This window comes from Solea senegalensis, linkage group LG13 (genome assembly GCF_019176455.1).
Source record: "Solea senegalensis isolate Sse05_10M linkage group LG13, IFAPA_SoseM_1, whole genome shotgun sequence".
NCBI lineage: Eukaryota > Metazoa > Chordata > Actinopteri > Pleuronectiformes > Soleidae > Solea > Solea senegalensis.
The window spans coordinates 11,566,813-11,588,687 of record NC_058033.1 but is presented as its reverse complement, the minus strand read 5'-3'; the positions used below and the strand labels follow the sequence as shown (position 1 = coordinate 11,588,687).

The 21,875-nt window shown below is 41.1% G+C and overlaps 3 protein-coding genes across 5 annotated transcripts in view; 1 reads left to right on the top strand and 2 right to left on the bottom strand.

Annotated features, from left to right (window-relative positions):
• The window catches only part of LOC122779927 (vacuole membrane protein 1-like), a 59,402-nt gene extending 52,907 nt beyond the window's left edge, over positions 1 to 6,495 (bottom strand). Inside the window, exons 1-2 of the mRNA XM_044042604.1 lie at positions 6,403 to 6,495; positions 4,493 to 4,601 (exon numbers count right to left, since the gene is read on the bottom strand). The gene's annotated coding sequence lies outside the window, so the exon portion shown is untranslated. The remainder of the gene's footprint in view (positions 1 to 4,492; positions 4,602 to 6,402) is intronic.
• A 1,827-nt stretch (positions 6,496 to 8,322) lies between these two features.
• On the top strand, positions 8,323 to 9,866 carry ptrh2 (peptidyl-tRNA hydrolase 2). Of its 2 annotated transcripts, XM_044042983.1 has the most exons (3): positions 8,337 to 8,381; positions 9,197 to 9,201; positions 9,249 to 9,866. In XM_044042983.1, the coding sequence occupies exon 3, from the start codon at positions 9,259 to 9,261 to the stop codon at positions 9,745 to 9,747; it is 489 nt and encodes a 162-aa protein (XP_043898918.1). In that variant the 5' UTR covers positions 8,337 to 8,381; positions 9,197 to 9,201; positions 9,249 to 9,258; the 3' UTR covers positions 9,748 to 9,866. The 2 variants fall into 2 exon arrangements, with proteins under 2 accessions (XP_043898917.1, XP_043898918.1); XM_044042982.1 differs by lacking the exon at positions 9,197 to 9,201 and having other exon boundaries at positions 8,323 to 8,385; positions 9,251 to 9,866.
• Positions 9,867 to 11,172: 1,306 nt separating this feature from the next.
• The window catches only part of cltca (clathrin, heavy chain a (Hc)), a 28,911-nt gene continuing 18,208 nt past the window's right edge, over positions 11,173 to 21,875 (bottom strand). For both annotated transcript variants that reach the window (XM_044042980.1, XM_044042981.1), the window contains 19 exons: positions 21,659 to 21,823; positions 21,343 to 21,523; positions 20,747 to 20,910; positions 18,850 to 18,975; positions 18,617 to 18,759; positions 18,223 to 18,457; positions 18,009 to 18,131; positions 17,775 to 17,920; positions 17,488 to 17,671; positions 17,208 to 17,400; positions 16,839 to 16,996; positions 16,480 to 16,752; positions 16,068 to 16,385; positions 15,714 to 15,845; positions 15,511 to 15,621; positions 15,252 to 15,422; positions 14,905 to 15,126; positions 12,807 to 12,882; positions 11,173 to 12,513 (listed from right to left, as the gene is read on the bottom strand). In XM_044042980.1, the coding sequence (XP_043898915.1) occupies positions 12,377 to 12,513; positions 12,807 to 12,882; positions 14,905 to 15,126; positions 15,252 to 15,422; positions 15,511 to 15,621; positions 15,714 to 15,845; positions 16,068 to 16,385; positions 16,480 to 16,752; positions 16,839 to 16,996; positions 17,208 to 17,400; positions 17,488 to 17,671; positions 17,775 to 17,920; positions 18,009 to 18,131; positions 18,223 to 18,457; positions 18,617 to 18,759; positions 18,850 to 18,975; positions 20,747 to 20,910; positions 21,343 to 21,523; positions 21,659 to 21,823 (3,258 nt within the window). In that variant the 3' untranslated portion in view covers positions 11,173 to 12,376. The remainder of the gene's footprint in view (positions 12,514 to 12,806; positions 12,883 to 14,904; positions 15,127 to 15,251; positions 15,423 to 15,510; positions 15,622 to 15,713; positions 15,846 to 16,067; positions 16,386 to 16,479; positions 16,753 to 16,838; positions 16,997 to 17,207; positions 17,401 to 17,487; positions 17,672 to 17,774; positions 17,921 to 18,008; positions 18,132 to 18,222; positions 18,458 to 18,616; positions 18,760 to 18,849; positions 18,976 to 20,746; positions 20,911 to 21,342; positions 21,524 to 21,658; positions 21,824 to 21,875) is intronic.

Below are 21,875 nucleotides of genomic sequence, written 5' to 3'. Positions count from 1 at the left end.
GAACACAGCCTATGCTGTTTTCCCTATCTTGTAATTTTTATTTCTTTGTTTCTTAATTGTTTTCTTGTCTGTGTATATTCCACCAGCCTGCCTGTGGACTATATATGTAAATTAGCCAATGGATAGCTATCTATCTAGTTTAGTGTTGATACTCAAATAGTACATCATATTACGGTAGTTCCTTTAGCCTTAAACTGCTTCTCATACAATATTGCATGCAACTAGCGTGCATATACTAGCTAGTTATTAATTCCAAAAATAAAAATGTAAACCAACTTTTATTTGAATTAATTAAGAAGGAAATAGTCTCTTGACATTTTTATGCTGCTGCTCATTTTTCACTGTCACCTTCAGTTGCGTTTTTGTTGTAAATTAACACAAGCTGCGTATAGCCAATTAGCTAGCTAACCAGCTAGCTCAGTTGGTCCATGAGTAAGATGGCGCGCAATGATACAAACGAGTTGATTACTTGGACGCATATTTTAAGATTTTTATAATTATTGATTAAACCTATGCCTAATTAATAATTTCCACACCTTCAACTGACTCACCTGAAGTCTTTTTCACTTCAGCGGCGCCTAACCGAGGGAGTCATCACGCTTGCCACGCAGGACAAGCACAGGTGTTACTAATCACGTTAACTGGAGCTAAGTCAGAACAGACAGAGGCGAACCTAGACTCTGAGGCGCCCCAGGCAAATTGAAGCTAATTAGGGACCTTCACCATCACTCCCCATCCTCATAACCTATACACCCAAGCCCTTATAAAAATATGTTGCTTTTGTGCCTTTTTGCAGTAAATGCTGCCATCAAATCTTTGAAATAATTGGAAATTTATCCAGGGGCCCTTTTCTATGGGGCCCTAAGTATTTGACTGGTAGGCCTGTTCTGTCTCACCCATCATTACATCATTACACCAATGATTTTTCCTACTGTGACTTGTCAAAATGGCTGCTGTGCAAAGGGACCATTATAATATGTATTATCATAACCATATTCAAAACATCTATGTGCATATCCATGCAAACAATGGTAACATGTAACACTTGAGAAAAAAACATGAATTAAAAATGAACCTTTATCGTGTGGGTTTTATGTATAAGGCATGACACTTTTAAAATGCTCAGACAATGTTCACAGATTAGACTTTAGTTATCAAAGGTCTGCTCATAGTACTTACAGCACAGTGGAAAAGAAAGAAACTTCAATTTGTTCAACTTAGTTCTCATGACATCCCTACAAACTAATTTGTTGACAACCAGTGAGCCAAGTTTGCAGGGACATGGTTGCAATGATTAAGAAAATGAGATTTAAATTCTGTGCGTCATTATAGTCATTACAAAAACATGCACAGAAGACTTAACAGGTTTTTTCCCCCTTTTTTAAAGACTTCATGAAAAGTAAACCAAACTAACAAAACACATTTACTGTGCTTTTGTTATGTGAAGCCAGCCTGTGTGTCTGATGACCTGCACACCAGCCAGTCACGCAGTGGATGCATTTAAGATGGGCCGAAACAGATGTGTCTGTACAAGTCATATTCAAGCTATTTCAAACAACACGCAAACACTTTCACTACTTTAATACAACCCACGAGATGTGTGAGGTGTGTGAAAACAAAATGTGTAATAAAAAACAACAACAAAGGTTATATTGTTTGGATCAGCCTACTTAACATCAGGAGCAGGTATTACATAACATTTTTATATCATCATATGCTAACACTGACAACACATTTCTGAACACTCAGTAAAAGTATTATACAACACAGAACATCGGGAATTATCTATTTTAATGTAACTGCTATAAGCTGCCTTCCTGCTTATCCACAGAAGTTATGCTCCCACCCCCAGTGGGTGGGAGCATTATTAACACATGGTGAACATAAACACCTCAAAATCTCCCCGTAGGTCTCACCATCAGCAAAGGTCTGCGCATCAGTGCCACACTCAAATGGAAACAAGGTTTTTATTGAGCTGCAAAACAAATCACAGTATATCCAACAACCTCAAGCTCTGCTCAACCTCGATGAGCTGCACATCCAGAAATGATTCCCATTCTGATGTAAGCAATTTTTTTTAAATCTCGAAAATCCTCGGAAGCCATCTGCGGGTGGCCGTATCATCACTACCATGTGACATGCCCAAAAATAGTGCAATTTCTTTCACAGTAGAGGTTATTGAGATATCTGTTTAATTATATATTATGGCCTATGAATAATGTTGCAAAGGATTAAAATATCCACTGACAGGAAAGTCTCCTCAATCAACAAAACTATGCTGTAGGTAACGATATAATAAATCAACAGTGTCATGAGTGCATGGACTGCACCTGCTTACAGTAAGAAAGACATATTCACCACCAGGTTGGGCTCTTGTTATGTATTATAACACCAGAACCACAACTCTGAACAGTACAGCATGTTGCCCTCAGGACTCCACATACACACGATGTAAATTACAAACCACTTCTATCGGGATTCAGGATGAGTCTCTTTGTACTCTCGCACACTGAGCAGTAATGTGGTTGCGTTTGTCCCTCTGCAGCATTTACAAACACCATGTGTTTTGAGTGTCTGTGAACAGCAGCTTCTCTCAGTCAAAACACTGCTCTCGGTGCTTGCGGCTCACCACATCCTCTTGTAGTTTAGAAAATAAACACATTGTCCTCACACACTTAACCACAAAGGCCTCACAGGGAGTACACGCTGACCTTCTTTTGAGCTCCCGGAGACAAAGATTACATGTGTAACATACATGTTTTTCAATATGTGTGTGCTGGGGGGAGGGGGGCTTTGTCATGTAAAGTTTGCTCTAGTATAGTTTACGTGACAAGACTTTGTCACCTCAATCAGCAGTAAGGATGATAAGACGCAAGGAGATAGAAGAAAAGCAAATCCTGTGATGTATATTCTAGCAGCATTAGGGTCTGCTGTGTAAAATGTAGGTGAAATTAATTTGATTTGGCAGAAATTGAAGGTAAAATAACTGTTTATTTTATTATAACGATTAATTATACATCAGGAGCTGGGTCAGCTCTACACAAGCTGCCATTTTGGACACAAAAAACAAAACTAAACATCTTTTGAGTTAGGTTCACCAACACACCAATACATTTTACACACTGTTCCTTTAAAGGCTTTGCTTGGCTTCTGAACGAAGACTAAACACAGACAGCCTCTCAGGCTGATAGCAGTGAGAAAATCACCTCCCGTCTGGGGTTATTACGTGTGTGTGTGTGTGTGTGTTTGGACTTTCATGCTTCTCTGAGGAGGAGAGTGTCTAATGTTTCACACCCACCTTACTCTCTTGTTGATGACATGCAACACTAACCTTCATAAATAAAACAAACATCAAACACTGTTCAGCTGTGCTACGCGGACATCAGCACATGAAAAATGCTGAAATTACTCTTGTAGCATGACTTAATAAAGCGGGCCACACGGTTGGTGTAGTGGTTAGTACTCTTGCCTTTGCAGCAAGAAGACCCATGTTCGTGCCCTGGTCAGAACAAGGGCCTTTCTGCATGTTCTCCCCATGTGTGCGTGGGTTTTCTCTGGGTTTTCCGGTTTCTTCCCACAGTCCAAAGACCTGCAGATTTGGGGATTAGGTAAACTGGACACTTTAAATTGACCGTAGGTGTGAATGTGAGAGTGAATTGTTGTGTGTCGCTATATGTGGCCCTGTGATGGACTGGCGACCTATCCGGGGTGTACCCTGCCTATCGCCCTATGTCAGCTGAGATTGGCACGGCACCCCCCGCAACCCTCATGTGGAGGATAAAGTGATAGAAGACTTAAAGTATGTAACAACCAAGTTTTGTTTTTCTTTAACTTGCTTTTACCAGTTTGACCACATGGACGTTTTGTAAACCAAACAATATAGTTCCATATCTCTTAATTCAGGGGTAAACTATTGTTGACCAATCATTTACAGGCAGTCAAATGTAAAACGGAAGAAATACGTCAAGCGCAATTCTGCAGAAAAGAGATAAACCAGCCTGGGCCTTACCTCTAGATCTACTCTTGAAATTTGATGAGCAGCTAAGGTAAAAAAATGAAGGAAGAAGAAGAAAAAGCAAAATACTGTTATTGGAGATAAAGATATAAGAGATCAAAGCTATGATGAAGTCACTGAGGAGCACAAGGAGCAGTAAACAAACAAAGTGACACTGAACAGAGAGAGCAGACTCTAACAAGACACAGGTGAAACACATGAGGGCAGGAAGCAAAGCTGGGAAAAGACACGCTGACAAGAACCCACCAAAATAAACCAGGAACTCAATCAAGAAATGAAACACAAGGGAATAAACCACAATGTAAAACAAATGAAATCCCATGAAAAGATTAAACAAAGCAAAAAAAAACACAAACTCCAAACCAAACCACCAAACGTCCAAACAGAATCACAGTGAGTCCCAAAGATCATGACAATTGCAGTGCTGACGTGCTTTGATCTGCTGATCAACTGTATGTTGGGTTTCAATTTTTTTACCTCTCAGCTCTCCATTTTTATGGTCCTCGACACCAAGACGCCTCTGAGTGAGTTCACCTCTTGCACCTTTAGCTCACACTCCGCCGTCTCCTTCACCAGGATGGCCTTGCTGCAGAGAAAAAGAACGAGATGAGACGAGTCTCCAGCACACCATCATCAACACAGACCCAAAACACAGCACCACCACACAACAGCCCCACCCAAAACACTCTCCACACACAAGCATGTCTGTACACACTCACACACACACCGGTGGAGCAGCCAGTGTTTTCATGCTGCTTCATCCTGCAGATTACCGATGATCCATTTAGGCCTAAATATAAGTCCACCTTATTTTGTGACCAAGAGACTCGACATTGTGGCAGGAACAAAGATAAAAGAAGAAACAACGGATAAAGGAGTATAAGACAATATCTAACATTGTATAGCTGCTCTAACAGCTAAACTGTTTCCATCCATCCTTCCATTTTCTACCACTTTATCCTCCACATGAGGGTCGCGGGGGTGCTGTACCAATCTCAGGTGACATAGGACGATAGACAAGCTACACCCTGGACAGATTGCCAGTCCATCACAGGGCCACAACACACCTCTGGTCACACCTCAAGTGTCCAATTTACCTAATGCCCCCATATTGCATGTTTTTGGACTGTGGGAGGAAACCAGAGAACCTGGAGAAAACCCACACACACACACAGGGAGAACATGCAAACTCCATGCACAAAGACGCTTGTTCACTACACACTACCACTACACCAACTGTGTGTTTCAAATATCGTAATATGATCGTCTTCAAATCATAGATGCAGGGACTTGCAATTGAATAGAATCAGACTGAAGCAAACTTTTTGCACATCAATCCATCCCTACCTATCCACCAGTCTGTCTGTTCCTCAGAGAAGATGCACACATCTTCCTTCATGCACAAGCCAAAAAGAGTAACATGCTGCAGAGCCTTGGGCCTCTGTGAACAGTGAGACAGGGACAGTAAGACAGAGGTATGCAGCTCACCATCTGGTAGAATTGTCCAAGTTGCACACACACACACGTTTCTTGTTGCCTTGGGTCTGGACCTCTGGCTCATGTTTCCATACATTCACACTGTACAGCACTGATATCACAGAGACCTCCCGTTGTACCTTTTTGTACCTTGATGGAAATGATTCACTCTGAGGTTTTGAGAAAATGCTTTGATTCCCCCCTCTCTCCCTCTGTCATGACAGATTGTTTCTAAAATAGCAGTCAAATTCTCAATATTTAGATTTTTTTTGTCAAACACATATTGTGAGGCTATGACAACACTGTGGTCTGAGTCTTCGTAATTGAATGTTCACACAGACAAAGAGAAGAATACGTCAATAAGGCTGCAGAGGTGTTCAGAGAGCCACAACCACACGACCTGAAAAAAAAAGAGCTGAAACCTTAACCAGACACGAGAGGCTTTGCGCCAAGTCTTTATGCACTATAGTATCAAATAAACATGTCTTGTACTTGTTTACAGGAGCACAAACTGGAACAAACAAAAATCACCTGCACCTCAGCTGCAAGTACACAAATATGTACTTTATTCAATAATATTAATGAATCCAATATGAATCAAATTTCACAGCTAATACTTGGTAAACAGTTTCATAACAACGTGACTGCGTACGACACAGTAGCCCAGCGCTGCAACAGTGTGTGATTGCACAATAGCTTCTACCAAAACAACCCAGACCTAACTCTTGTTCTCGGGACAACAAGAAACTCAACACAGGGCACTTCCACCTTAGGATCCGAAACTTGATGAGCTGTTTCCACATTTTAAAACAAATAAACACACTATCATGTGTCAGTGAAAAGCACAGCTGGGCTGTAATGTTACAGACTACTATTTTTAACAAAACATCACAAAGAGAAAGTAAACTCACTGTTCAGATTATGTCAAACCCACATCCAGACCTGGGGCTCAAATGTACTCTGTGGAGGAGCTGCAGTGGCAATGCAAGGCATAAAGTACGCTACCCAGGAGCTGCATCATAACTTGAGTATAGGGTGTGGTGATGGAGGGGGCCAGTGAGGGATAGAGAACTGATATAGGGTTGCCGGGGGAGGGGAGAGCAGGCGGACAGAAGGGCGACACAGGGAGAGGAAGAGATTCCATCATTTGCTTGGTGGAACCTCCAGAGAGCAAGTCTAATTACACGCCTAAAAATAAATGACTGTCTTTCCTGGAGCACATTTCTAACAGTTCTCAGTCCTCTGAGCGATTGATACAATGGCATCATTTGGGCAAAGATAACTCAGCTCATTCCACACAGGACACATCACGTTTTTCAGGTCATAACTAGAAACACAAGACCTTGGTGGTATTTTCATGTTTGAATTTAGGCATTGCCTTGTTTATCATCATGGGAGGAGTATTTTGTTGCCCTTTCTGGGGATTGTTCTCTCCCAGGTGCACGCTGTTCCCACTGTGGAAATCGTCTGTGATTGGACATGGGCACAATGCAGAGATTTTCGGTTACTGTCTCTAGGGGAGGTGTAGCTGGAGGAGAAGGTGACCTGTGTCACGTACCGATCCTGCTGTGAATGACTGTATCAACTCTACACAGTGACATTTGCTCTCTAGAGAGGTGGTCATAAACTGTAACTACTTACATGAAAGCAGAATCTGTTATGTCCCAGTAGCCAATACTACTGGCTATATCTAACATAGTCAGTAACATGATGGGCCCATTCAGATTGTTGAAATTAAGTGTGTGCCTCAGATCTCTGGCAAAATATCAGTTAATTGTGAGCCACCACTGTGGATGTAAAGAATTCAAGACAAATAGCATGATACCAAATGTGTATCTCAAGACAAAATATAGATTTAGACTTTATCCTCAGACTTGTTGTCTCATCTTTTATCAGTAGTACATGTATGGTTTGTACTATGGTTTGAATTTAAACCACAAACACCTTCCCCTTGTTCCTATAAAAAGGATAAGTTGTACATTATAGAGGTGTTTTTGTTCGTTGTGAAAAAGAAGTCAGAGGGGAAATGACTCTGCTTAAAGCAGCTACAGACAGAAGAGGGAGCTCTACTACCATATAGCAGCAGTACCAGTGTTGTAATGTAACAAAGTACAAATACTTTGTTACTGTAATTAAGTACAACATTATTATTATTTCATATATCATTATTTGTATTTCTAGCAACTTTTACTTCACTACATTTCCAATAAATTTCAATAAATTTCAATAAATTGTGTACTTTTACGCCACTACACTTTCCATAAATATCTTTGTTACTTGTTAATACCAAATACAATCAGAAGAAGAGTTGGTAATGGTCTGTATTTACATAGAGCTTTTCTTTGTCTCGATGAGTTGCTTTACACGATAGTTTTGCAATTCACCCATTCACACATCTTTCATACTCTTTCACACGCTTCAACATGGGGTAAAGTGTCTTGCTCAAGGACACATATAGACTAGTAGGGCCAGGAATCAAACCCACAACCTTCCAGTTGAACTCATCCTACTGCTGAGCTACCATGGCTCAATCCTAACTCCTCACTTTTTTAATACCTTTACTTCGTGGTTTGGAGCACGATGCAAAACATAGAGATGAGATAACATCAAAAAAATCTTGACATTTCCTCACAACAAGGATGGATTATGAATAAATTGCTCCTTGATTCCTACAGTTCTTGACGTGATTTAAATGAATCAAGTATGGTTTGTATGTTCAATGTCTTTTGCTAATAAAATCAGAATTATAAAAACAAAAACATAACACAGTGCAAAGTATTTCAATACATGAACAAGAAGGAAGGGTCTATTTTGTGTGACGTTGTCGTGACGTCATCAGCAGGCGCGCGTGAACAGGAACACCCGGCTCATGCCGCCAGTTCGTCAACGCTCAGGTACGAGATAAAAAAACAGTGAAACTATAACAAAGGACACGCTTTGAGCAGCGCTGTGTGTACTCAGTGTGGCCATTTAACGTACGGACACTAAACGGTTGGAGAAATGCTATATACTGAAGTGAGGCGGTGTTTTTTGGAGAGGAAGCGCCGCGGTGCTGCTGCTTCTTTAGCCAAAAAGCTAATGTAACAGAGAAGTTAACACTAATAACTAGTTTCCAGGAGCGGTTTATACTGTTACACCCACACCTCCCTCTTTAAGAATTGAACATTCGGTCAACTTCTGTCTTTAAATTAATATAAAACATACAAAAGGCGCGCTTTTAAGTACGAATCAAAGCAGTAAAATAATCGAATACGAGGCTTTGAACTACTGTGCTGACGAAGTTATGATTAAGATCTTCGAACTGTGGAGGGCAGCATTTTTACCTCTCTCTGACCAGCTTGTCTGGATGTATTGGAATTATCGAGTCATTTTTCTTTCGTGTCCATTTCCGACAAAGTTATTAATTAACTCCAGTGCAGAACTTCTGTCGCCCCCTTGAGGACGCACTCACAGAGAGAGACAAAACTCTTACCTTCTGGGGTACAAGACGTAAGAGTTTTGTTTCCATTTCCATCTCTTGTGTTTGTCTTTGAAATCGTCCAGACTGCATCCAGTGAACTTGGAGCTGCTTGCTGCATGAACAGCAGCAGCTGTGATGCAGACATGTAGTTAGGGTACATTTGATATACATTTCTGGACAACTGTGATTACATTATGATTGTGATTTCAGACTGAACGTCCAGGTACATTTGTAACAGTGGAAGTGACTCCTGAAAGTTTTCATGGCTGAGTCTGTATTCTATTTTGTTTTTGTTGCAGGTTGAAACATGGACTTCCAACCATTGCCATTGGGCCTGGGAATTGTAGCAGGACTGGGCTGTGGGCTCCTCTTCGGTTGGCACCTTCGTGGACGCCTTGGCACTGCGTCCACTGCTGAGGATGCAAGTGTGATGGGAGAGGGGGGCGAAATGAAGATGGTTCTGGTCGTCCGTAATGACCTGAAGATGGGCAAAGGCAAGGTTGCTGCCCAGTGCTCCCATGCTGCCGTGTCTGCATACAAGCAGGTCCAGCGCAGGAAACCCGACCTGCTCAAACAGTGGGAGTACTGTGGCCAGCCCAAAGTGGTGCTGAAGGCCCCCGATGAGGACACCTTGATTGATCTGCTGAGCCGTGCTAAAGAAATCGGGCTTCCTGTGAGTCTGATCCAGGATGCAGGAAGGACACAGATTGCACCTGGCTCACGCACGGTGCTGGGAATCGGACCAGGTCCGGCTGATCTGATTGATAGTGTCAGTGGAGACTTAAAGCTCTACTAGACCACCAGCCTGCACCTGTGGGACTTTCTTTGTTGACAAAACATTTGCAATGTACTAAGATGAGTTACCATGAAATTATACATTTTGTACATAATAGACTCTGATGTCATCTGCTTGAATTTATTGTCATGAGTCTTTATTTTACTAACACCTTGAGCCTTGAATAGCAAAAACACAGTGAAACACAGTCAAGTGTTAATGTTTTATTCCACCACACCAACCACTTGAAGATGAATGGATTCTGTGTTACTACAAACATTGTAGTTGTTCAACTACTGAATTTAGAGATATAATCACTGACTTATGTTCTCAATCATTTTACAAATTAATTCCGACATTAGATGCAATTTGAGGTATTTAAGAATAAAGAGGTCATTACATTGGGCATGACCATTTGTGATATGACAAATGTCAGTAGGACTTAAAATCAGTCATAAGTGTTCCATTTGTCTCGAGTTATAGGTATATGACTGTCCTGTCTGTATCCATTTCACTTCAAAAACATATAGCAATCTTCAAGTTGATGTGAGATGAGCTGGAACAACTCAACAGACTGGTTTACATGTACAGTAGCGCACCATTAGAGGGAGCTAGAACTACATCACACAACTGCATGAATTTGAATTAGAAATGCAGTAGGATTGTAGACCATGTGCTTCTACAGTCCAAGTAACAGGAGCGAGCAGCATTGAGTCAAATTCAACACCAGAGAACAACCTGAAAATGACAAGATGGGAACTGTCTCAGATTTAGACAACTGGGTGGTTTTCAAGTACAGTACAATAAGAGGCATGTTCAATAAATAAGGCCTTAAAGTGAGAACCAGTCAAGCGGTGTACACTCCAATACTGGATTCCACCAAAACAATTATTGCAATATAACTTTCTTCAATAAAGTAAATTTATTTCAACACATACACACTGAAATCGAACACATTGTCTTAATGTTGAAGAGTTTGTTTTCAGTCCACAAAAAATTTAAGCCACAATTATTCTTCAGCTGTCTGATACGTATTGTAATTAGGTTTGACTGACCATACGGATATAACTCCACCTCACCTTTGTTTAAACTGAAAGCTGCATAAAAATCAATGTTTTCCCAATGATCTTTTGTCTTGTGTGGACTTTAGGTTCACCTTTGTCCTGTTGACTCATGTGCCTGGAAAAAAAAGAAATTGGAAATACTGATACAGTGCCCATTTAAATTGATAAGTAATTAATCTAGAAGTGTGTTCTGTGTATAATCGTACTTTGGACTACAAACAGCATATCCTCCTACACACACAACCTATGATTGCTCTGCTCACAAGCACTCATTTAAGGGCATGACATCACTTCCCCTTTCTTGGAACTTGGCATGCAGTAAGTTCATTGGTCGGAAAGTAACACACTCATGCTGTATATGCAGGACACAACCAGACTGTTCTTGACAAACAAGAAGCCTTTATTTTGTTAAGTGGAAAACAAAACCGCTGTTTCATTCATTATGATCCTGATTATGCACAATCAAGTCGTTTTAAGTGCACAATTTAAATCTAAAGGTAATTTAGATAAGAATATAAGTTCAAAGGAGTTAATGATTGATTTCTTGTATACACGCAAGCCTTTGATAAAAACTTCAAATTACCACAAGTCTGTGATATTAATTGTGAAGAACACGATGAGCGGGGTGGAAACTGAAAAGGTAAAAGGCAAAACCCTCGACAGGATATGAGGAGCAGAATGTTTGAAAAATCACTCCTGTACACTCAAATAACAGATATCCAGCAGAAACAAACTGCAGCACAAAGAGGGGGCATGGGGCAAGTTTGTCAAACAGGTCTGCAGTACCTCCTGAGGTGGAATGGTCCCTCCCATGTTGGAGCAGTATTTAAAGCACATGGTAATAATCACGTCTGACTGCAGATTTGTTTGGAGAGTCCTGCATAGGCTTTGTTGGAAAAGAGCATTCCCGAAAATTATATGTAAAACACTCCTTTTGGATTTTCTTCAAGAAAAAGCCCTGAAGTGTGAGTCTGGGGACCGGACAGGTACAACGTAGTGTTTCACGACTGTGGTCAATGGAAGCGGCAGTTTCATGTTCAGATACAGAAGAACACAGTAGCAGTATGTGTGTCTGAATGTACAATAATTAAATGCATTTTACAGTCGGACAGAAGAAGCTGCTCACACACAACAAAAGGAAAAAAAAGAGGTTCTACATTAATTAATGTCTTCTCATTACAGAGTGCAAATCAGATGCTTCACAACAGACCTTTTTTCTTTTTTTTTTTACTCAGAAGAGGTCTAGCTCTTCTCACAAGCCCCCCGGTTGTACATAAACCACTTCCCATTCAATAAAATAGACAAAAGAAAAAATTTACCTAACTCTACACGGAATGTGAGAAAATTAAACGTTGTGATTCAATCTTTTCTTTGACAACAAATAAGAGTCCTTCATGATGGTTTAAAATGGGGATAGAAAGAAAAAAACAAACAAACAAAGAAGTGAAAGAAAGGTTTGTTTGTGTTATCTCAAGCTCCACACAGAGGGCAGAGACAGAAATGGTCTGGTGAAGGACTGTGGGAGATGGATGGATGGATGGATGGTGGCTCCGGCCTACATGTGGACAGATAGGGGTTTGGGGACTTTACATGCCATAGCCAAAGCCTGGCTGAGGTGCTGGCTGACCATATGCTGCAGGTGGTGCCTGGTAGCCGTACCCATACGTCTGCTGTGGTGCCACAGGAACACTGGGGCCCGCTGTCAGCATCAGCTGAGGTGTGCCTGCGAGAAGAACACAGATAAGCTTCCAGACGTGATGCATAAGTCTTTTTCATTCTAATTATTCCTCTTTAACGGAAGACGAGTCTAATTGGATCATCCTTATCTGTTATGCAGCTAATTTTTTTACTGTCTGGTCCACAAGTTCTTTAATCAACTGCAGCAAGTTTACTGTGAAAAGACCTAAACCTCAGTGACAAGTTTGATGATACATATGAGGGACCAAAAAAAGACTGCTGCCTTTGTATCTGATCACAGTGAGACACACATTACATATGTGATTAGAGGACAGTTACCATAGACAATAGGTTGTGTCTCTGTTGCCTGCTCCTCCTCTTTCCTTAGGGACTCTGAGGTTTCTAGTTTATCGACCTGCAGGGAGAAGAAAAGAGTACATTTAGAACAAAGCAAATGAACAAAGTAACTGAGTAAAATAACGTGTTACTCAAGTTTTTGTTAGAAGTACTATTGTATGACAAAAGCCGCTTTCAGTGAAAAGCAGGACAAAACAAAACCCACGTGATTGAATCCGAACAGCTTGTACTGAAAAGCAGCAATAATGCATTACAATTGCTGCGCTCAACTAATTTCCAGTATCTTAAATATAAATCATACTTGTAATGCTAAGTAAGGGGGGGAAGCAAAAACAAACAAAAAAAGTATAGTTGGGGCTGCAACAATTAATCTGCTCCTCGTCGTTAATAAGTTCATTAACACAAATCTGTTTTTTTTTACTTTACAGACCAAATATCGAATCCAATAATTTAGAAAACAACAGATAGATTGATAATGAAATGAATCAAGGGTTGAAGTCCTAATAATATTGAAAAGTTTTGCAAAATCAAAAAGACAAAAAAACTCAGGCAGGAAGTCAGATGCAGGCGCACACACACATCAGTTTTCAAGTAGCAGCAACTGGATGCAGATTATTCCCAAAGCTAACAGTAAGAGCTCACTCAGCAGTGCCTTTAATATATGCATCATTCATTTCCTTCATGCCTCTTCTGATGGACAGCACACAAGTTCAACAAACTGAAGCACTGCCGTCACCATGCTCTGTGTGTTCCAGTGTTCGTCGTAAAAAAAGAAAGAAGGGGGCTTAGGCTCCTGTATTCATCTCTATAAACAGGCAAGAGACAAGATTTTGGGGCCTCCTGGTTACCGTTTCTAGTTTGACCAATCGTGTCTGAGCAGGTTTTAGTAGCCTGCAGGTTAACATTCAGTGTAGAGAACAAAAGAAGCAGAACACATTGACAGAAATGCATTGGCGACTAGCTTTCTGCAATCGTACGTTGACAGCTGTTAATGGAGATAAGCCCAACACTCATTACCTGTGGAAAACCTGCAACTCCATTCCTGTGCCAGTTGGAATTTATACACTATACACTAGATATCTGATGTCTAAACAGGAAACCCCAAAATATTGGCTCTTGTCCCTGCAGGTTAACTTATTTCTAGATGATACAGCAATCGACTCCCAATGCTCGTGGCTTTCCACAGAAAACCAGACACAATAAACTGCCTGCTGCTACGTTATCAGCAATGGTTAAACACATGCATATGCCAGTCATCAGCTAATACATAGACACATCAACCTTTAAAACATACACCTTCATCTTCTCATTATGCAGTGCAGTGTTATTAAGTATAAAGAAATACACTTTTTTACGCAATAAATTCCATTTTTTTGGCAATGGTGACCAGAAAATATTTTCATTAAGAAACAAAATTAGAATATAAAACAACCATGATTTCTCCTCTCCCCCCCAAAAATGCAACATTTATATAAAAATATAAATATTTTGTATTTGTGATGTTAGTCAGTTGCCTGTCACGTTTGAAAATCAGCATGTTTCTGAGGACTGTGAATACTGTAAATGTGCTACCTTTCAAACATTTTTCTTTTACCAATGGGGTTTATCATAAATGTAGATTATTTTGTTTTGATTAAGACCCAAACAGTCTTTCTTTTTGACTCAATGAAATAACTACTTGACATAACTATACTGAAAAAAGCAGACTGCATAAAAGATGTCTCAGTCACTACTGAAGTGCAGCACATGGTGGAACTAAAACCATGCACACATAAGGCTGCCATCTTGCAAGTTAAATACTGATATTGGAAAAAAAAAAAAGAGCTTTCAACGTTCACCTGATCGGTAACTGCATCAACCTGGAAGAGAAAATGTGCAGCACAGCAGAAGAAAATTAAAATCTTAAACCCATAAAGAAAGCTGGTATAAAAGTGTTTTAATTGTTTATTTGATCAAATGAAATCTATATTTTTTTTAGTGTGTATTCACTTTTTCTCTGACCCATGTTTTGACCATTGGCTAACGCAAACATAACTATATGGCCTGCATTTCTATTAACACCCTTTCATTCCTCTCTCACCTTGCTGAGGTACTCCCTCATGACCTGAATGAAGTATGGCATAGAAAAGTCCATGATGTTGTGCCTCCAGGACGTCTCCAGCACCACGTCAGGTCGCAGCAGGTCATAGCAGGTAAAGAGGCAGGCGGCGAAACACTCTCTCTTGTTCTCCTGCAAGAACCAGGACAGCAGCTCCTCTGCCAGCTCTGTGTCCTTAGATTCTGACGCATACTGCATTGCATCCTGCGGGAGAGATGCAGCACAAGCAGCTTCAGCAATGGCCTCATTAAATTAGTGCAAATTTTTCCTGACATATCCACTAAGAAAGAAAAGGTGAGTGACGCATGAGTGGATAATGGAAATGGCACCTTATAGAGCTTATCCTTCTTGCAGAGTTCCACACTCTGTTTCCAGCGGTTGTTGCCCTTGAAGAGGTAGGCAGCAATTCTCCTGAACTCAATCAGCTCGTGCTTCTCCAAGCGTTGGGCCAGCGAGATGTTGTCAAAGTTGTCATAGGCATCTATTGATGTTCTCAGTGCCTAACATGAGTGAGATACATATTAAATTAAATACTGATCATATTTCTTTAAAAAATAAATAAAAAAGGGGTATAAAAATAACCCTTACCTGATAATCCTCCTCTGTGATAAATAGGTTGTTAAGTGCCTCATTGACTGATTTGTTGTTGTGGTTCTGTACTGACCGCAGGTAAGGTTTGACTAGAGGCAGCTGTTTAACCTATGGACACACAATCAGTGCAATCATTACATGAATCATGCCAAGGAAAGGGCATTTCGGTCATCCTCAATCAGTATCATTTTAAAGTGTACCTTGCTGAAGAAGTTGACAGCACGGGAGTGGTCCAGTCTGGGAGAAAGCACTATGAGCAAATCATTCAGTAACAATGGCTTAAACTCCAGATAGAACTGGGTGGCTTTGTAGTAGAGCTCCACATTGGCCACCTACATCAGATGCAGAGGAAAACAAAGTGTTAAACACTGGGTCAGGAAATGGCAGTGCCATATGAGATGTGCCAATTAGAATTTTTTGTAATATCGTATTGTGAAAAGTTCATATAAGTCATGACAAAAACAATTAAGATTGGCTGTAGCAACATAAAAGCCCCACCATGGGTTTTAATTGAGATATTACAATTCTGATTCTGACATTACATTAATCTGTACCTTAGTGATGATGTCTTTGAACTGTCCCTCTTTCCAGGCATCTGTTGGGTGATTCATCATGGTGATGATGGCGTTGTCAAACTCCTCATACTTGTCGTACAAGAAGACCAGCTCGGCCCACAGATGAGCCTGCTCTGCTGCTCTCAGGACCTTTGGTATGTTGACTCTAGACCAGAAGAGCTCCAGATGCTCCCTCATCTTCTGTGGCTTGAACTTGGAGTAGAGGATGGCCAGCTCCGTGAACATACCCATGTGAGCGCGCTCCAAGCCCAGGGCGGCTTCCAGCATCGTGATCAGCTCCTCAAAGTAGCCACGGTCCTGACGGAGAAGAGAGAGGATGGGATTTGATAAATGACCGTTTGCATGCGAGTTGTTAAAGTGACAAACAACAACGCCTTTGTGTTCATCTTACTTGGTAGTAGTTGATCAGCTCTTCCAGCTCATCAGCGTGCACCACAATGTGAAGCCCACACATCTGGGCCAGTCTGAACTCCTGTCCATCCACGCAAGCAAAGCACACCTCTTTCCAGGTGCGGGTGCTGTTGGCCTTACGGGCGCCATCCACAGCAGCCTGGTACTCCCCGAGGTGCACCAGAGTCGAAGCCAAACGACCAAAGTTGGATACATTGTTGTATAGCAGTTTAGCTGCATCATACATTTTCTCATCATAGCAGCGATCGCCGACCTATAAAAGTGTCAAGTCAGACATATGGTTTAATATTACTGGCCTGATAGCTAATTCACAGATGACTGTATGGGAATTAGGCGAACCTGCTGGATGTGAGCATTGTTGGGTCCATTAATGAACTCTTCCAGTTCTGCCAGGCGGTTGGTTTTGGCCAAAGCAAAGATGAGCTCTGTTTCTACATAGGACTCACGGGCCTTCTTACGAGCCATCTGAAGAAATTTGACCAAGTCCTCCCAGTTACCTGAAACAAGTGAAAATGAATAGTAATATGAAGTGGTTAGTCTGTTCTCACCTGCAACCTTTTTTAGACAGACATAATATTGCCTCAACTGTATTGTATACCAATAATAATAAAACTCAATAAATCTGCACTGATCTAAATGGCACTGGCAAACCTAAACTTTTCTATAAAATTCAGCCTTTTCTTTTCTTGCACGAGCAAGTCTCCTTACCACTCTGATCTGCAGCCTGCACCACCTCCATGTATGCAGAGGGGTCGTCGGCTTTGATGTAGGAGTCAATGGCCTCCTTAACCAGGCCCTTCTGCAGCTGAGCCTTGGCCAGCTGGCTCCACACAGCTGGCTCATTGCAGCGTTCGGCAAACTCGTAGGCCCTGTCCAGGTTGCCAATGTGCTCGATCAGCACCTAGAGTAGAGGAGAGAAAACAAGGAACAATGAGAAATTGTTCAATCAAAAAGCATTAGAACACCTGTTCAAGAGCAAATGGCTGACCTGCACAGCAGAGGTGTTGACATCAAACTTTTTAAAGATGGCAAAGGCCTCCTCAAATAATTCATTGCTGATGGCGATGTTTGCGATATCAGGAGCATCATAGTTATCGAGCCTGCTGATGTACTCCATCACACGAGTGCGGTCAGCTTTGATTGCTGTCAGGATCAGCAGATTCTGCAGATTTCTTTGAGAATGATAAGACAGAGTTCAAACCACACTTTCAAACTTCTCCATGAAACCTGAAAAACAAACAAACAAACATAAAACAGGACATTACTGATAAACACCTGTGTTCACTAAAAACGGAGTTGTCCAGGACAATCTTCTCCAGGAGCTCAATGAGCTCGTTGGGCAAATCCGCAGTCATGAAGGCCTTGACTGTGACCGACACTTCCTCTGGGTCCTGGGTTTCTGACAATGCAGTCTGCACCACCTGAGAGCAAGTACAGGGAAACAGAATGTTAGAAAAACAACCAGCTCTTTGTATTAATAATAAGAAACTTAATTTATGTATACTTTACCTGGTCAATCAGGGGTCGTCTGAAGGGGTTGCTCTCCAGCAGCACACTAGCCCACAGATCGGCATCTTTACGACGGACCAAGTAGCGAGACAGGCTCTTGAAAAGGGAGTTCTCGTTGCAGACCTGAAGTTAAAACAAACAACAACAAATATTACAATAGCAAAGGCAGTTAAATGCACTAGCATTTGGATTCACAGTAAGAGGCAGGGCTCACATTGATCAGCTCCTGGTCACACTGTCCTCTTTCATATGCCACACAGGCCAGGTGAGGGTCTCTTTTCTCACAGTACTTTCCCACCACACGGCTATCATAGTATGGGTTTTCTCTCAGGAAACGCTCTGGGTTGTTATTGCTGTCGATGTAGATCTTGGCCAGGGCATTATGGGTGGCGGGCTCCTCACAACCTTCATGGATTCGAGACTCGAGCCAGGGCAGCAGCAGCTTCAGTCTGTGAGACAAAGAAATTTACACTGCTTGCTCAGATCTGAATGATGTTCAGTTCAATTTCGTACGACTCTCCACTTAAGGTCAATTTTATATACTGAATTTAGAGTGCTCTGAGTTATTAAATTTGTACTGCAATGTGTACTGATGGAAAGTGCAGCACCTGTTCCGCTTTTCCACCTCAGCAACCAGTTCATCAGTGGAGAACTGTCCCCTGACAACCAAGATCAGGCTCTTAATTACATCCTCTGAGCAGTCCACATCTAAGAGACCGCCGACCACAACAGGCAGACGGCTCGGGTTCACCTGAAACACAAAACAGTCTTATTAGATCATGTCTGAAATGGATGGCTGTTGTGCAATAGAAATTTCAATATTTTTTGCAAGGAACTTTACCTTCTGAACATAGATCTCGATGTATTTCTGCAGGTTGTTGCGGTACAGGTACAGGACCAGGTCATGGACAAAGTCAAAGCGGTCGCAGACGATGATGAGAGGCAACTGGTCGGTGAGCTTGGCTTCCTGTTTGCCACACAGAGTGAAGGAAGACAGAGTCAGTCTACAGTCAGAAAGACACACTTAACCCTTACTAAAAACAAATTTTCTAAACCTGATGCACTAGGTGATTTGCTTTACCACTGCATTTATTACATGTTATGTAAAAGAATAAAACTTAATTTTAGTGAAGTATATTTCTTACTCATTAACAGTAAGTCCTGTTAATGTGCTGCTGCGAGTTGTCAGGTCACCACCAGGCAACACTGACCAATAGACATCTGTACCTCAATGCACTTGCCGTCCGCACAAAGACAGGACCAACAAACTGATTTTACAACTTGTCAATATTACTGAACACTAAACATATAGACATCTGAAATACCTCACAATTTAAAGTCCTATCATTTCTATTAGTTGCACATACAAACTTATACAAACCATAAACTAAATCGCTTCACATATTTTTAACTCTAACAACAGCACTGCCACATCCTAGTAGTGCATGGATTATTGTATAAGAGCATGCAATCTATGCCACCATACAAATACAATACAATCTTATGTCTAAAAAAAAAAACACAATACATGGTCCTGTACTGTGAAGAGGGATTGATTTACCTTATACGAGTCCTGCCATTCCAAAGACAAATTGGAAAAGCAGAAAAGATAATTGGCTGCCATAAGGCTAGTTAGCTGAAAATTTATAACCAATAAAATTAATAGGAACCTGCTGGTATTCATTCTTTTCTAATCTATCAGAAGGGGCCAACCTGTTAATGTGACATTTAATGTTTTTAATCATTTTAATACAATTGAATCTTTTACTAACATGTTGAATTTTAAAGTTTTTATATACAACATTTACTGCCAATGAATGCTGCATTAGCACCAGCATTCTCACTTCCTGGTGTTGCCTGTTTTGAGAAGCCAGGTGAATATGCCTGCAACAAGCAAGTGCAGTGACTAAATTTACCCAGTGACTACCTCTGTGAAAGCCAGTAGAAAAAAACATGCTCAAACTAGTCCGTGTCTGGTCAGTGTGACATGCTTGAGTATTAAATATCTCCTTTTGAAACTTAATTTGGGCTTGCTGCATGGCAGCCAACATGTGGTAAGTTATGGCTAGCATTTAGGACTGTAAACACTGTTATGCCAGTTCATAAACTACAGAAGAAGTGTAGCTCCAGCATTTCTGGAAAAACAGCACAGTGGTGGGCAGGTGACAGGTGTGTTTACAATGCGTGTTTGTTCTAAAAGATGTCACACAGAGAAATTGAGTGTTGCCCCCGAGGGGTCATGTTACATCAGTGCTGATTGCAGCACCAATGCTTTTCTATTGTGAGGAGCCCGACCCGTTTCATAAAGAGTGCCACACTATACATCATTCCTAGAAGGGTCATCAAAACCCCAAAAGATCTAAGATCATAACCATGCAAAGCGTCTGACTTTTGGACTGACACCATTACTCTGCTATATCAACAAATGAAATGGTAGTTGGCTACCACCTTGAATCTCATGTAAACGACCTTTAAAAAAATGAATTAGAAACTCCAAGGAATATGTGATATGAATGATGACAGACCTGATCTCTACAAAGGATTACTTTGCATTAAATTCTGAAAACCTGTTATAAGTTAAGAAAGGACAAGATGTAAAAACAAATAAGGGAAAAAGTAGTTCAGGAACAAAAACATACTAAAAGAAAAAGAGAGGGAAAAGTGAGAGAAAAGATTAGTTATAGGATGGAGGCTGTTGTGGCAGTGTGTGATTACTCAAGCTGTCCCTGAAGCTTTACCTTGAGGAAGTTCTTGACACGCTCAGGGTCATAACAGTTGCTCTCTCTACAGATCCTCTCCACCTCTTTAATCTGGCCCGTCTTACAGGCAGCCTGAATGTATTTGAAGTGAACATCAGGGTCCTGACTGAAGTTGACAATTGAACCAAGGAAGTAGAACAGCCCTGAAAGACAAAGAAACATGCAAGTCTTTAGTTCACCAATATAATGATATCACCATGGGGCCCCTAATACACACTGAAAATAATCTAAATGAAAATTAAAATATTTCTCTTCATCATATGGCTTGCTTAATCTTGAAGTTCCATTACTTCATTAATAATACAGAAGTGGCATTAATTCACCTCCAGCACAGTCCGTCTAGGATTGTCCTGCTTCTGCTCTGACCTATTTGTCTAACTGACAGCTGGAAAACATCAGTCTCAGCGCATGAGCAGAAAAAAGAGGTGAATTTACCCATTTTACAAAACATTTTTATTGAATTGCGTGTCTTTGAACTACAAAACACTGTATTGTGGGATTATGGATTGCAGATGGCAATATTACATATAATTATTAAATGAAGCAGCATGTTGTCACAAAGTTTGAGATTTTACCTTCAAAGCTCTTGAAAGACTCAAAGAGCTCAGTGAGAGACTGTGTGGTGAGCTGCTCATGGTACTTGGAAGCCACCTGGACGCAAATCTGCAGGTTCTGGCGGATGTTGGCTGACAACATGGCCCTGAGGCACTCCAGAGAGTCTTCCACCGACAGTGAGCCAAAGAAGTTCACCAGCCACTGAAAGTGAAAGAAGAAAAGTTTGTTGATAACGGCTGAAGTTTCGATAGTAAGTTAATGACTAACTTGTCAAAATCTGAGGATATGGCCATTCATTTTAATTAAATTTTTATTCAGTTGGTGACTGAATACTACCTCTGGGTTGAGCAGATGTGTATGAACCACAGCACGCTTGATGTCATACAAGTCAGTGTAGTGCTCCAGCGCCCTTTGCAGGAGTCCAGCCTTCTCACACAGCTGGGCGATGTGGGCACGATCATAGTTGGTGAACATCTGGTTGCCTAAGATAGCATCAGCAACCTGCACCGATGAAAGCAAGGGGAAAAAAAAAGTTTTGAAAACTGGTCCTCAG